The following is a 14,180-nucleotide window of genomic DNA, read 5'->3' as shown; positions in this document are numbered from 1 at the left end:
AACACGCGGCAGAGGATCGACGAGTTCGAGGCCATGTTTGACCTGTGATGAAGAGCTGGAGGCCGAGGACGGAGCCTGGAGGCGCTCCGCTCCTGATCCACACAACGTCTGCTCAGTACCGTAGTTTTCAGACTTTAACCGGACCGGAGCCCCCGCACAGATCTCCTCCTTACTGCCGTTTTTCTCCTGAAAATTCAGAAAGCTGATGTTTTCATTGCCAGGGTGCAAATGTTGATGGCAAACAAAATGTTTCATAGAGAAAAGAACTAAAATTAGTTGGACTTCACAGAATGTAAATCTAGACTTCTCAGGCAAATTTAACATGGAAACCAATTGAAGGAAATAAAAATGGCTTCAACGTCTCAACAATGTTTCATTTACTGTAAAAAAGATTTTCCAAATTGTTTCTCAGAACTTTATTGTTTGTGATGATCTCAGCATTAATATGTAGTGATCAAGTTTAGTTCAATATTCACATGAAATGTGAGGATAGTTTTACTCAGGAACTTTAATTGATTTTGTGAGTTTATTCTGTTCAACAGTTTCAATAGTTGCTGAAATGTCTAAATGAAGCTGGACATTTATGAAACAAACAGATGATCAGCAGTTCATGAGCAGCACCAGAAACCAGAGCTGTCACTTTCAGGACAGATAAACATGCAGCCGCCAAAGCCAGCAAGGAAGTCACGTGTCATAACCGGAAGTTAAGAATGAGTTTGACATTATTTGAAAAACCTTCTTGTTTAGTAACAAACTTTCTCATCTCAAGAAGTTTAACACCAGAAACTTTCTCTTTCAATCTTTGTTACGTGTTTTCTGTCAAATAGGGATTTTAGCACCGCATCTTATTGGATGCTGAACTGGGGAACGAGCTGGGAACTCCATTTCCCAAAATGCCCTGCTGCTGAGTGAAGTCACGTGGGTCGCAGGCGCCGGTAGTTTGTTTGACAGCAGCGCAGAGGGGATTGATTTCCTCGCGGCTCCTGGACCGAACCGCCGGTCGGTTCGGTACCCAACGAACCTGGAGGCCAAACTTCTCGCTTCGGCTCCAATTTTAAACGGAGGACGGATTTTAAAGGAGAAATGAACCGGTTCCAATGCCGCGGGGCTCCGTCTACTTGCTGGGAACCAACGCGGAGACAGCTGCGGGCGGAAGGTTAAAGTAGTTCCAGGGTTTATTCGGTGCTCGGTAGTGAAAGTGCCGCTCAGCGTCAGTGCAGCTCGTTCTCCGCTGCTTTTACTCCAGTTCAGCCCCGAGCTGAGCGCTGCGCTGCGGCTCTGCGCCAGGTGGTAGTCGGCGGCCATGCCGCCCGTTGGAGGAAGAGGAAGAGGAAGGAGCCGATGATGATGATGATGATGATGACACGCAGTTAGCGGCTGTCCAGCTGGCGGACGGATCGGAGCGGGACCCGAACCTGGACCTGGACCCGGACCCTGGACCCGGACCTGGATCCGGGCAGAGGCTCCAGCATGCCGCGGAGGAAGCAGTCCCACCCTCAGCCGCTCAAAGGTGGGTCTACCTGCGGCTCCGCGCCGCACAGCGTCGCCCGCGGAAGAAATCCCTCCGCGCAATGAGGAAGTGTCTGCCCGAACCGAACCGGGCCGGGCTGCTGTTGCTCCGGACCGGAGGCTTCAGCTGGAATCAGGGTTGTTCTGACTGAACTGGTCTGACTGGTTGAACTGGTCTGACTGGTTGAACTGGTCTGACTGGAGGCTCGACCCCCATATCTGCCCCTGAGGAAGACTACTGCTCTTCCTCCGGGCCCTTATCTCCTCCTCCTCTCTGCTTCCTGCCTCCACTTCCTGCCCCCCCTCTTCCCCCATCCTTCCTGCTCACCAGTCACACCAGTCACACCAGTTAGACCAGTTGGACCAGTTGGACCAGTGGCAGCTCTGAATCTCAGCTTTGCGACCAGTAAAGATCCAGACCCGCTTGCGGTGGTTCTGCTGGACCCGGTTCCCTTCAGCTCTCTGGTCCGGGCTCCTTAACTCCAGAACTCAGTCTGACCTCTGACCTCTGGTCCGTCCGCAGCCGGTCCGACCCGAGCGACTTCCCGCCGAGCGGAGACGGAGGGACGGGTTGGAGGATGGGAGGTTTCCATGGCGACAGGAGCTCGTCTGTGTGTCTGGAGCCCGCAGGCCCTGCAGCCTCCGCCGTGCCGGGCCTGCTGTGCTGCCGGGCCTGCGGTCTGAGCCTCGGTAACAAAACCACGATTTACTGTTTCGGTTTGGAGTTTCTTGTCATTTTGATCTATTTTCACATTTATTTGTTCTTTTTATTTCATTTTTATACTTTTTAAATATTTGATATTGTTTTATTTCTTTAATTTATGCATAGTCTCTTATTTTCATTGATGAATTGAATTGAAATTTTATTGTAAATTATTTTAGTGCTTTTAATGTTTCAGTTCAGTTAGTTTTACTGGGGTTCAGTTTGAAACGTTTATTTTCCCTCTGCCTCGTTCGGCCAGGTGTGGGTCCGGCTCTGGGGGCGGAGCTTTACTGTCTCGCCTGTGAGCGGCGGAGGTCGGCCGGCGGGAGCGGCGCCCCCTGCAGGCTGTTCTCGTGCTCGCTGTGCGCCTTCACCTCGCGTTACTCCAACCACCTGAAGCGTCACATGACCGTCCACGACGGCCGCAAGCCGCACCGCTGCCCCGTCTGCCCCTACGCCTCGGCGCAGCTCGTCAACCTGCAGCGCCACCTGCGCACCCACACCGGGGAGAAACCTTACGGCTGCGCCCAGTGCAGCTACGCCTGCGGCTCCCTGGGCAACCTGCGGAGGCACCAGCGCGTGCACGCTCAGGCGGCGGCGCCGCAGGAGGAGCAGAGGAAACCCGGCAGGAAGACGGAGGGCGCAGAAGGTAAAGATCAGCACTTCCAGTCCTCCGTCTCCCATCATGCAACAGGCTCAGGATCAGAGCTGCTTCATGCTGGGCGATCAGAGGAAGAGGAAGTGAGAGAGTTTGTGGGCGGAGCCAGCAATGAAGCTGAACTGATGGAGGGAAACGCCTCACAGCTGCATCAGCTGATGGGGGTCAGAGGGGGCTAGTAGGGGTCAGAGGGGGCTAGTAGAAGTCAGAGGGGGCTAGTAGGGGTCAGAGAGGGTCAGAGGGGGCTAGTAGGGGTCAGAGAGGGTCAGAGGGGGCTAGTAGAGGGTCAGAGGGGGCTAGTAGAGGGTCAGAGGGGGCTAGTAGAGGGTCAGAGGGGGCTAGTAGAGGGTCAGAGGGGCTAGTAGAGGGTCAGAGGGGGTAGTAGGGGTCAGAAGGGGTTAGTAGGGGTCAGAGAGGGTGAGAGGGGGCTAGTAGAGGTCAGAGAGGGTCAGAGGGGGCTAGTAGGGGTCAGAGAGGGTCAGAGGGGGCTAGTAGAGGGTCAGAGGGGGCTAGTAGAGGGTCAGAGGGGGCTAGTAGAGGGTCAGAGGGGGCTAGTAGAGGTCAGAGGGGGATAGTAGGGGTCAGAAGGGTTAGTAGAGGTCAGAAAGGGTCAAAGGGGCTAGTAGAGGTCAGAGGGTTAGTAGAGGTCAGAGGGGGCTAGTAGAGGTCAGAGGGGGCTAGTAGAGGTCAGAAAGGGTCAAAGGGGGCTAGTAGGGGTCAGAGGGGCTAGTAGAGGTCAGAGGGGGCTAGTAGAGGTCAGAGGGGGCTAGTAGAGGTCAGAAAGGGTCAAAGGGGGCTAGTAGAGGTCAGAGGGGTTAGTAGGGGTCAGAGAGGGTCAGAGGGGTTAGTAGAGGTCAGAGGGGCTAGTAGAGGTCAGAGGGGGCTAGTAGAGGTCAGAGGGGGCTAGTAGAGGTCAGAGGGGTTAGGGGTCAGAGGGTCAGAGGGGGTTAGTAGAGGTCAGAGGGGGCTAGTAGAGGTCAGAGGGGGCTAGTAGAGGTCAGAGGGGGCTAGTAGAGGTCAGAGGGGGCTAGTAGAGGTCAGAAAGGGTCAAAGGGGGCTAGTAGAGGTCAGAGGGGTTAGTAGGGGTCAGAGAGGGTCAGAGGGGGTTAGTAGAGGTCAGAGGGGGCTAGTAGAGGTCAGAGGGTTAGTAGAGGTCAGAGGGGCTAGTAGAGGTCAGAAAGGGTCAAAGGGGCTAGTAGAGGTCAGAGGGTTAGTAGAGGTCAGAGGGGGCTAGTAGAGGTCAGAGGGGGCTAGTAGAGGTCAGAAAGGGTCAGAGGGGGTTAGTAGAGGTCAGAGGGGGCTAGTAGAGGTCAGAGGGGGCTAGTAGAGGTCAGAGAGGGTCAGAGGGGGTTAGTAGAGGTCAGAGGGGGCTAGTAGAGGTCAGAGGGGCTAGTAGAGGTCAGAGGGGGCTAGTAGAGGTCAGAGGGGGCTAGTAGAGGTCAGAAAGGGTCAAAGGGGGCTAGTAGAGGTCAGAGGGGTTTGTAGGGGTCAGAGAGGGTCAGAGGGGGTTAGTAGAGGTCAGAGGGGGCTAGTAGAGGTCAGAAAGGGTCAAAGGGGCTAGTAGAGGTCAGAGGGGTTAGTAGGGTCAGAGAGGGTCAGAGGGGGTTAGTAGAGGTCAGAGGGGCTAGTAGAGGTCAGAGGGGCTAGTAGAGGTCAGAGGGGGCTAGTAGAGGTCAGAGGGGGCTAGTAGAGGTCAGAGGGGCTAGTAGAGGTCAGAAAGGGTCAAAGGGGGCTAGTAGAGGTCAGAGGGGTTAGTAGGGGTCAGAGAGGGTCAGAGGGGGTTAGTAGAGGTCAGAGGGGGCTAGTAGAGGTCAGAGGGGGCTAGTAGAGGTCAGAAAGGGTCAAAGGGGCTAGTAGAGGTCAGAGGGGTTAGTAGGGGTCAGAGAGGGTCAGAGGGGGTTAGTAGAGGTCAGAGGGGGCTAGTAGAGGTCAGAGGGGGCTAGTAGAGGTCAGAAAGGGTCAAAGGGGGCTAGTAGAGGTCAGAGGGGTTAGTAGGGGTCAGAGAGGGTCAGAGGGGGTTAGTAGAGGTCAGAGGGGGCTAGTAGAGGTCAGAGGGGGCTAGTAGAGGTCAGAGAGGGTCAGAGGGGGCTAGTAGAGGTCAGAGGGGTTAGTAGGGGTCAGAGAGGGTCAGAGGGGGCTAGTAGAGGTCAGAGGGGGCTAGTAGAGGTCAGAGAGGGTCAGAGGGGGCTAGTAGAGGTCAGAGGGGTTAGTAGGGGTCAGAGGGGGCTAGTAGAGGTCAGAGGGGGCTAGTAGAGGTCAGAGGGGGCTAGTAGAGGTCAGAGGGGGCTAGTAGAGGTCAGAGGGGGCTAGTAGAGGTCAGAGGGGGCTAGTAGAGGTCAGAAGGGTCAGAGGGGGCTAGTAGAGGTCAGAGGGGTTAGTAGGGTCAGAGAGGTCAGAGGGGTTAGTAGAGGTCAGAGGGGGCTAGTAGAGGTCAGAGGGGGCTAGTAGAGGTCAGAGGGGGCTAGTAGAGGTCAGAGAGGGTCAGAGGGGCTAGTAGAGGTCAGAGGGGGCTAGTAGGGGTCAGAGAGGGTCAGAGGGGGTTAGAGGTCAGAGGGGGCTAGTAGAGGTCAGAAAGGGTCAAAGGGGGCTAGTAGAGGTCAGAGAGGGTCAGAGGGGTTAGTAGAGGTCAGAGGGGGCTAGTAGAGGTCAGAGGGGTTAGTAGAGGTCAGAGAGGGTCAGAGGGGGCTAGTAGAGGTCAGAGGGGGCTAGTAGAGGTCAGAGGGGGCTAGTAGAGGTCAGAGGGGGCTAGTAGAGGTCAGAGGGGGCTAGTAGAGGTCAGAGGGGGCTAGTAGAGGTCAGAGGGGGCTAGTAGAGGGTCAGAGGGGGCTAGTAGAGGTCAGAAAGGGTCAAAGGGGGCTAGTAGAGGTCAGAAAGGGTCAGAGGGGGCTAGTAGAGGTCAGAGGGGGCTAGTAGAGGGTCAGAGGGGGCTAGTAGAGGTCAGAAAGGGTCAGAGGGGGCTAGTAGGGGTCAGAGAGGGTCAGAGGGGGTTAGTAGAGGTCAGAGAGGGTCAGAGGGGTTAGTAGAAGTCAGAGGGGGCTAGTAGAGGTCAGAGAGGGTCAGAGGGGGTTAGTAGAGGTCAGAGGGGGCCTGTAGGGGTCAGAGAGGGTCAGTAGGGTCGACAGGTTGCATCACAGATGCTCTTTCAGTGAAGATGTAAAGATGTTGAACTTCTCGTCGTCTCCCTTCCAGGGTTTGTTGAGAATGTTTCCTTTATGTCTCAGATTAAATAGAAATGTTGATTAATAATCATCTTATTTCTAATAAATAGTCTTTATGTCTGATTTGAATCCTGTATTGATCAGGAAGTCGGGCTGAGCAATAAGAATGCGAGCGAACATCACTTGAGCTTTTCGCCATTTTACTGACAATTTATGATAAAGTGTGAAGAGAAACTGCAGTTTATTTACTTCCTATTTTGGCATCAATGCCTGTGAACCCTGTAATAACCCCTGACCCTGTGATAACCCTGTGATAACCCCTGATAACCCCTGATAACCCTGTGATAACCCTGTGATAACCCTAACCCTGATAACCCTAACCCTAACCCTAACACCCTATAAACCGGAGGGCCTGACAGAACTCAGGCTTTGGCCCCCTGCTGCTCCACTGGAAACCATTTTCCTCTCTGCCGTTATCAGAGCTGCCACTGGGGGCGCCGGAGGACCGCTCCCACCTGCAGCCGACAGGAGGCGCTGGCTCCGCCCCCCCGACCCTGGAGGGGGGGCAGAGGTCACACCTGCACAGGTGAGTTCCTGCTTTCAGGTGTCACTGGGGGTTTCCATGGCAACAGCAAGCAGCATGTAATGTTTCGTGAGCCGTCGGCTAAGATAGTCTGGTCCTCTAGTCTGGTCCTCTAGTCTAGTCCTCTACTCTAGTCCTCTACTCTAGTCCTCTACTCTAGTCCTCTAGTCTAGTCCTCTAGTCTAGTCCTCTAGTCTAGTCCTCTAGTCTGGTCCTCTAGTCTAGTCCTCTAGTCTGGTCCTCTAGTCTGGTCCTCTAGTCTGGTCCTCTAGTCTGGTCCTCTAGTCTGGTCCTCTAGTCTAGTCCTCTAGTCTAGTCCTCTAGTCTGGTCCTCTAGTCTAGTCCTCTAGTCTGGTCCTCTAGTCTAGTCCTCTAGTCTGGTCCTCTAGTCTAGTCCTCTAGTCTAGTCCTCTAGTCTGGTCCTCTAGTCTGGTCCTCTAGTCTGGTCCTCTAGTCTAGTCCTCTAGTCTAGTCCTCTAGTCTGGTCCTCTAGTCTAGTCCTCTAGTCTAGTCCTCTAGTCTGGTCCTCTAGTCTGGTCCTCTAGTCTAGTCCTCTAGTCTGGTCCTCTAGTCTAGTCCTCTAATCTAGTCCTCTAGTCTAGTCCTCTAGTCTAGTCCTCTAGTCTGGTCCTCTAGTCTAGTCCTTTAGTCTAGTCCTCTAGTCTAGTCCTCTAGTCTGGTCCTCTAGTCTAGTCCTCTAGTCTAGTCCTCTAGTCTAGTCCTTTAGTCTAGTCCTCTAGTCTAGTCCTCTAGTCTGGTCCTCTAGTCTGGTCCTCTAGTCTAGTCCTCTAGTCTGGTCCTCTAGTCTAGTCCTCTAGTCTAGTCCTCTAGTCTAGTCCTCTAGTCTGGTCCTCTAGTCTAGTCCTCTAGTCTGGTCCTCTAGTCTGGTCCTCTAGTCTGGTCCTCTAGTCTAGTCCTCTAGTCTGGTCCTCTAGTCTGGTCCTCTAGTCTGGTCCTCTAGTCTAGTCCTCTAGTCTGGTCCTCTAGTCTAGTCCTCTAGTCTAGTCCTCTAGTCTAGTCCTCTAGTCTAGTCCTCTATCTGGTCCTCTAGTCTGGTCCTCTAGTCTAGTCCTCTAGTCTAGTCCTCTACTCTAGTCCTCTCTAGTCCTCTAGTCTAGTCCTTTAGTCCTGCTGATCAACAGCAGCAACCAGTTGAATCAGGAAACGTGTCAAACATGTTGGACAGAACCTGCGCTAAGAGACGGCCTGTCGGAGACGGAACCCTGAGTTTCTTCTTCTGTGGTGTGATGCTGAGGACGGTCAATAAATACACGGGTTAAATATAAACATGAACATTTAGTTGATGACATCAGAATGTCTGATCAGACTCTGGTGTCTCTTGTTCTCCTGGCCGGCTGATGTTTTTCTGTCTCATTATTTTTGTTTGTGCCAATATTCTGTTGCACCAGATTGACCTTTGACCTTTTGCTTATGGTTCCAGTTGCGCCCTTCCACGGCCCCGCGGCGCCCCCTGCTGGCCTGCCGCCCCCCCGGAGAAACCCCACGGCTGCCCGCACTGCGCCTACGCCTCCTCCCACCTGGACAACCTGCGGCGCCACCTGCGGGTTCACACTGGCGAGAAGCCGTTCCGCTGCGCGTCCTGCAGCTACGCCTGCGGCAACCTGGCCAACCTGCGCCGCCACCAGCGCATCCACTCGGGCGCCAAGCCGTTCCGCTGCGCCGTCTGCGGCCATCGCTGCAACCAGAGCATAAACCTGAAGCGCCACATGCTGCGCCACACGGGCCGCAAGCCCACGCCTGCGCCCGCTGCGGCTACGCCACCGCCCACTGGGACAACTACAAGCGCCACCAGAGGAAGCACGGCGCCGGGGCGGACGCCGCCGGAGCTCACCGTGTCACCTCAGACGGCCAGCTAGCCTAGCTCAGAGCCGCTTCGCCGTAAACACCGCAGTGCCTGGACCCGACAGGAAGCCGCTTCCCAACTTCCTGCCTTTCCTCCCAACAGTACAATCACCGTCTTAACCTGATTCTGAAAGCTGCTCTCTGTTCTGCACTGATTGAAATAGGCTCAGGTCAGAGGTCAACTCAGGTGTGCTGCTGCACTGACTGCTAGAAAACAGCGTTCATGGTTCTGTACTGAACTTCCTGCTAACGTTGATTTTCTGAAGATGATTTCTATTTTAATTCACTGATGTATTTTGTTACTGTGCTGCCTGACTTCCTGTCTGCTGAGGTCATTTCCTGCCAAATAGTGACCCTGCCGATCAGTTCATAAAGAATCAGTAAAAGTTCAAAACATTAACGATTTGATTTGTTCGTTTAAAGCATCAAAGTTATGATTCAATATGCAAAAGAATGAAGTTTGATGAAAAATAAATTCAAACTTTTTATATCTTCCACTTTGTTGATGAATTAATTTATTAACGAATAGATTTTAAAGGTACGAGTCATTAAATAAATGCTACAAATCCTTTTTGGATTTGACTCTTTCAAAGACAAATTAAATTTGGTTTATTGTATTTGTATTTTCTAACCTTGGTTTCCATGGAGACAGGCCTCCAGGTTCTGGTTCAGTGATGGAAAAACCACCAACTGGGTTTTCCCCAGTTCACTAAGGAAATAACCACCACTTCCTGTTTCTGCTGAGGAAACACCTGGAGGCCGCCGAGGCGCCGCTCCCTCCCTCCCTTCCATGTTGGCGGCCATGTTGGCGGCCATGTTGGCGGCCATGTTGGCGGCCATGTTGGTTCCTCATGGAGCAGAGACAATTCCAGGCCCGACTGACCCGGGACCGGCAGAGACCCGGGGTTCTTCCCCGAGGTTCCGCTGAGGCCGGGCGCGGCGCGGCGCGGCTGCAGGTGTGAAGTGAGCATGCTCGGTGGACCGTGACATCATCACCACATGGCTGCGCCGCATGCAAAGCAGCTGGAAGGTTCCTGTTCGACGCCGAGCTGCAGAATCACAGCAGGACGAGGCGCAGAGCAACGCGGTCATGGGCAAGGTGAGTGACCTCTGACCTGCTGGTTTCCTGTGATGCTGAACGTTTCCAGATCATTTGGAGCGAGCAGAACCGGGTCGGTGACCCACGGTTCCTCCTGTTCCTCCAGGTCAACTCGCGGCCGAAGCTTTTCCCCGGAGACATCGTGGAGTATCCCAGGAACAAATACTTCTCCCATTTCGGGATCTACTTCGGGGAACGGGACGGCGTTCCCTACGTGGCTCACCTGACCTGCAGAGGTCAGCTGCTTTCAGATCCACGGTTCTGTTGAATCTGAAAACTTTGTTTTCTGCTGATCGAACCAAAAAGTTTCCATCAAAGTTTCAGGAAGTGAAAGTTTTCTGCCGTCGTCTTCTAACTATCATCAGTTTGAGGAAGATTTTATTGAGCCTCTGTTTTGATCCCTGAGTTGGAACGGCCTAGTCAAAACCTAAAACGCCTCAGCATGTCACCCGAAGCTTTTTGCCAAAAGGTTCGGTCTGAATCCATGTCTGATTGACTCTGGTTTCATTTGCTCACATTGCCAGACGCCGACACCAAGATCCCGCTGTTCGGCCGCGCCCTGAGGTCAGAGGTCAAGCTGGATCCTCTGGAGCTGCTGGGGAGTAAATACAAGGTAAAGCAGAGAAGGGGCCGTCGGCGACCCCAGACTGACCCCAGACTGACCCCGTTTGGGTCTGCAGGTCAGCAACATGCTGGACGGGTCGCATTCCCCCAGAGACTTCCACTCGGTGGTGAAGCCCGCCATCGAGGACATGCTGGGCCGAGACGTGACCTTTGACATCCTGTTCCACAACAGTGAGCACCAGGCCACACTATTCAGATACGGAGTCAAAAAGTCCCAGCAGGTGAGCTGAAGGGGTGGAGTCTCTGGTAGAGGGCGGGGCCTCGGTGGGCGGGGCCTCGGTGGGTGGGGCCTTGGTGGGCGGGGCCTCGGTGGGCGGGGCCTCGGTGGTCGGGGCCTAACGCCTCTGTGTCTCTGGTAGATTGAACTGGTCTACGAACACATCATGCCGTCCTGGAAGAAGCTCTTTGAGGAGAAGAAGCTGTGAGCTGTTCTGCCACTAGAGGGAGCCGTCTCCTGCATTTCCAATCTCATCCTTCCACTAAACTTTCACACCTTTAGAAATACTGCTCCTCTGCTTTTCCATCCATTCATGGTCCGTTCTCCGACTGAAGCACGAAAGTGAATTTTAAAACTTGAATATTAGTGACTTTGTTGCAGAGAAAGTATTTTTGTCTTCCAGATTAAAAGTGTCAGATTTTTAAATTTTTACTATTTTAAAAAGTTTCTTTTATGTTTTCTGGACTGCAACACATCCACATTTCTTTCAATGTTTTGCTTTACATTTTAAAAAATGTTTTTATTTCTGTAAACATTTATTTTCTTCTCTTTGAAATGATTTTGAAGGCCATAATGTTTCTTTAGACAACATGGACAACTTGAAATTGTCCATGTTGATATTGAAGCTGAGATCTAAATAACAGTCATTTATTATTGACGACCAATCGATCGTCAATCAGCTTCCTGTTTCCTGTACGTTCTGAGCAGATGTCAAATAATCTTTGATTAAAAGTAAATGGAATCAGAAGGTTTTGGTGTTTTATTCATTTCAATCTCTTTGCTTCTTCTGTCCATTTTTCTTCAAACTCTTTTCCAACTTTCGTGTCTTCTCTGGTTTTCCTGAGGAAATCCTGACGTCTAACTTTGGTCGTGTTACAGTTTGTGCGCCAGCGTCTGTCTCAGCCACGATATCAGGATGTTGTTGGTTTCTGCCGGTCTGTCCATCTGTGTCCAGTGTCCGCTGTCCTCGATGTGTCCTCTGCTCAGGTTGGGGACCTGCGGGAACAAACGGACCTGTGACCTCCTGACCCGCCGGCTGCGCGCCGCGCCGCCTTCCGGACGCGCCGCTTACCAGATCCTCCATGCCGTGAGACATCGCCGGCAGCAGGACGGGATCCTTCCCCGCCGTCACCATCAGCGCCGGCATGGCAACCTGGAAACAACATGGCGGCGTCAGGAAGGTCACAAACCAAAAGCCCTCAGACCGGACCGGACCGGACCGGGAGGAGTCCGGTTCCGGTCCCGGACCGGGAGGAGTCCGGTTCCGGACTGGACCCAGAGGAGTCCGGTTCCGGTCCGGACCGGGAGGAGTCCGGTTCCGGACTGGACCCAGAGGAGTCCGGTTCCGGTCCCGGACCGGGAGGAGTCCGGTTCCGGACTGGACCCAGAGGAGTCCGGTTCCGGTCCGGACCCAGAGGAGTCCGGTTCCGGTCCCGGACCCAGAGGAGTCCGGTTCCGGACCGGGAGGAGTCCGGTTCCGGACTGGACCCAGAGGAGTCCGGTTCCGGTCCGGACCGGGAGGAGTCCGGTTCCGGACTGGACCCAGAGGAGTCCGGTTCCGGTCCGGACCGGGTCTTAGATGGTTCCGGCTCCAGCACACCTGCGGCTCATCCACCTGGGCTGACAGGAAGCAGGAAGCGTCTGAAGTGTGATGCGTCTCATCAGAAAAGGTAAAACTGATCAAATCTGCAGCTTTTAGGATCAATAAATGATGAAACTAAACAAGTTAAACCTGCTTAAGCTTCGTGACTCAGACTGTGAACAGACTTATTCAGGACGGTTTGGATCAAAACAAGTTATTGATTTGATATTGGAGTTCAGCCACTGCAGCCCAAAATATTCAGCGCTTTGTTGAAACTCTGGAAGTTTGTGCTGCTGTGGATAAATTGTGATGATGGGATTGTTTGAATGGATCCAATCTGTAAAACCATTTGTTCTCCACATCATGCAGGAAACTTTCCCTCCTCCTCCTCAGTTTTGTGTCCAGGTTCATCAACCATCGGGGTCTCCGGTCCGGCACCAACCTTCCCAGTGGGCTGTGAACACATCCACTTCCAGTTGGCCCGGTTGTTTCGGTACCAGTTCAGCGGCCCCCTGTCACACAACATGGAGGAGAAACATCAGGCTTCACCCTGAAACATCTGGACTCTGATGGCGCCTCACCTGAAGCCGCTCCCTCTGAACCGAGCCACGTAGTACTCCAGGTCGGCCTGGGTCAGCATGGAGCTGCGAGGGATCTGCTGCGGCAGACCCACAAACAGCCCCCCTGGGGAGACGGAGCCAACCAATCAGCACACACGCCCAACAGGAAGCCATCGTTGACCTTTAACCCGTCCCCGCAGACGTCCTCACCTCGAGCGCAGACCCCCGACGTGCTGAGAGTGGGACGCCCTGCCTGAGGAAACGCCAGAGTCAGAGTGGATGGGTGGGTTCTGACCGGACTCTGGTCTGGATCTACTCACGGCTTCACGGCTGCTGCAAAAGAAGATCTTGAAGGTTCTCTCCAAGTCGCTCTCCAGCTCGGCCTCGGCTACTCCCTGCAGCAAAAGCAGAGTCTGAAAGCTGCAGCAAGGTTTGGTCCTGACAGCAGGTGGCGCTGCAAGGTTTTCTAAAGTCAGTTTTCTAAAACTTTCTTCTGTTAAACGGAGAAGAAAACCATCAAAGTGGAGTTGGAGAAAACCGACTGTGATCTGCTTCACTGTCACAGCAAAAACAAACCAAACAAAGTCCTTAAAGGAGTCAAACTGTCCTAAAACCAATGTCAACAGGTTTAGAAATAATTGAGAGCAGAAAATAGTCCTGATTGAAACACTGAAATGCCTGTTGATGATCCAAATATTTGTTGTTTTGTGCATTGGAAGCTGGAAATGTTGTTGGGAAGAACTGGTCTCAGAGATCCAGTTCTGGTTCTCCCAGTCAAGCAAACACTTACTGGTGTTTGGAAGTAAATCTGGTAGTCAAAAGCAGGCAGAGCCTTCAGTTTCTCTGAAGGCGGTTTGGACGGGTCCGGTGGGAACAGGGGGGTGTTCAGAGACGCTACCGCCCTTCACAAAAATCACGTATTTCACTTTGACTTTCCAAATACGGTGAACGTTGATGTCACAGAGTTTTTACCTGATTCTCTCTGGGAAGTAGCGGGCCATGGCCCAGACCAGGGCGCCGCCCCAGTCGTGACCCACCAGGGTGACCTGTGGTAAGAACTTGGAGGGCAGAAAGACAAGTCGCCTGTGATGAACATTTTTCTTTGGCTCGTGTATTTCTTACCATTTTGTCCATGAAGGGATGAGATCCTGCAGACAGAGAAATGCATGAAACCCTCCAGACTGAATTCTGCCACATTTCAACTTGTTGCTGAGTTCAGACCTTGCAAAGCTTCTCCTGGGAATATTCCTCTATGTCTGCAGGGGAACACTGACCAATCAGAAAACTAGAAACAATGACTTTCAGGGAGGGATTTGTGTGTGAGCCCACCAGGTGGCGCTGTGGATTCGCCGTATCCCTTCATGTCCAGAGCCAGGACCCTGAACCCGGCGGCAGCCAGAGCGGGAATCTGCCAGAGAGGAAGCAGGTGTGAAGACGCGACACGTCAGCGCCGCTGCCTTACTGGAAGGCTCAGGCTAGGTACCGCCAGGAGTACCAGCTCTCTGGGAAGCCGTGGCACAGCAGAACCGGCGGCCCGGAGCCCAGCTCCACGTAGTGGGTCCGAACACCAGGCTGAAATGACAGCAGCAGTTACTCCGTCTCTCTAGGCTTGGAGACCGGCTGG

The 14,180-nt window shown here is 53.3% G+C and overlaps 3 protein-coding genes across 3 annotated transcripts in view; 2 read left to right on the top strand and 1 right to left on the bottom strand.

Annotated features, from left to right (window-relative positions):
- The first annotated feature begins 1,470 nt into the window (after positions 1-1,470).
- On the top strand, positions 1,471-8,506 carry LOC129357648 (zinc finger protein 513-like). Its single transcript, XM_055026740.1, is given in 6 exon segments — positions 1,471-1,510; positions 1,996-2,199; positions 2,472-2,861; positions 6,509-6,614; positions 8,053-8,363; positions 8,366-8,506. Coding segments are annotated over 6 exon segments (1,179 nt in total). The 3' UTR covers positions 8,494-8,506.
- Positions 8,507-9,465: 959 nt separating this feature from the next.
- LOC129357646 (phospholipase A and acyltransferase 1-like) lies at positions 9,466-11,141 on the top strand. The gene is made up of 5 exons (XM_055026738.1): positions 9,466-9,573; positions 9,680-9,809; positions 10,098-10,186; positions 10,254-10,418; positions 10,557-11,141. The coding sequence occupies exons 1-5, from the start codon at positions 9,487-9,489 to the stop codon at positions 10,620-10,622; spliced, it is 537 nt and encodes a 178-aa protein (XP_054882713.1). The 5' UTR covers positions 9,466-9,486; the 3' UTR covers positions 10,623-11,141.
- Positions 11,142-11,156: 15 nt separating this feature from the next.
- The window catches only part of LOC129357647 (bifunctional epoxide hydrolase 2-like), a 9,816-nt gene continuing 6,792 nt past the window's right edge, over positions 11,157-14,180 (bottom strand). Inside the window, 13 exon segments of the mRNA XM_055026739.1 lie at positions 11,157-11,410; positions 11,487-11,567; positions 12,439-12,508; positions 12,578-12,680; positions 12,767-12,809; positions 12,877-12,951; positions 13,347-13,458; positions 13,529-13,614; positions 13,679-13,695; positions 13,698-13,704; positions 13,778-13,812; positions 13,886-13,964; positions 14,033-14,128. Coding sequence (XP_054882714.1) covers positions 11,288-11,410; positions 11,487-11,567; positions 12,439-12,508; positions 12,578-12,680; positions 12,767-12,809; positions 12,877-12,951; positions 13,347-13,458; positions 13,529-13,614; positions 13,679-13,695; positions 13,698-13,704; positions 13,778-13,812; positions 13,886-13,964; positions 14,033-14,128 — 927 coding nt within the window. The 3' untranslated portion in view covers positions 11,157-11,287.

This window comes from Poeciliopsis prolifica, unplaced genomic scaffold, assembly GCF_027474105.1.
Source record: "Poeciliopsis prolifica strain line A6 unplaced genomic scaffold, Auburn_PproV2 SCAFFOLD274, whole genome shotgun sequence".
Taxonomy (NCBI): Eukaryota; Metazoa; Chordata; class Actinopteri; order Cyprinodontiformes; family Poeciliidae; genus Poeciliopsis; species Poeciliopsis prolifica.
The sequence above is the reverse complement of the archived record's forward strand: the minus strand, read 5'-3'. Positions and strand labels throughout refer to the sequence as shown.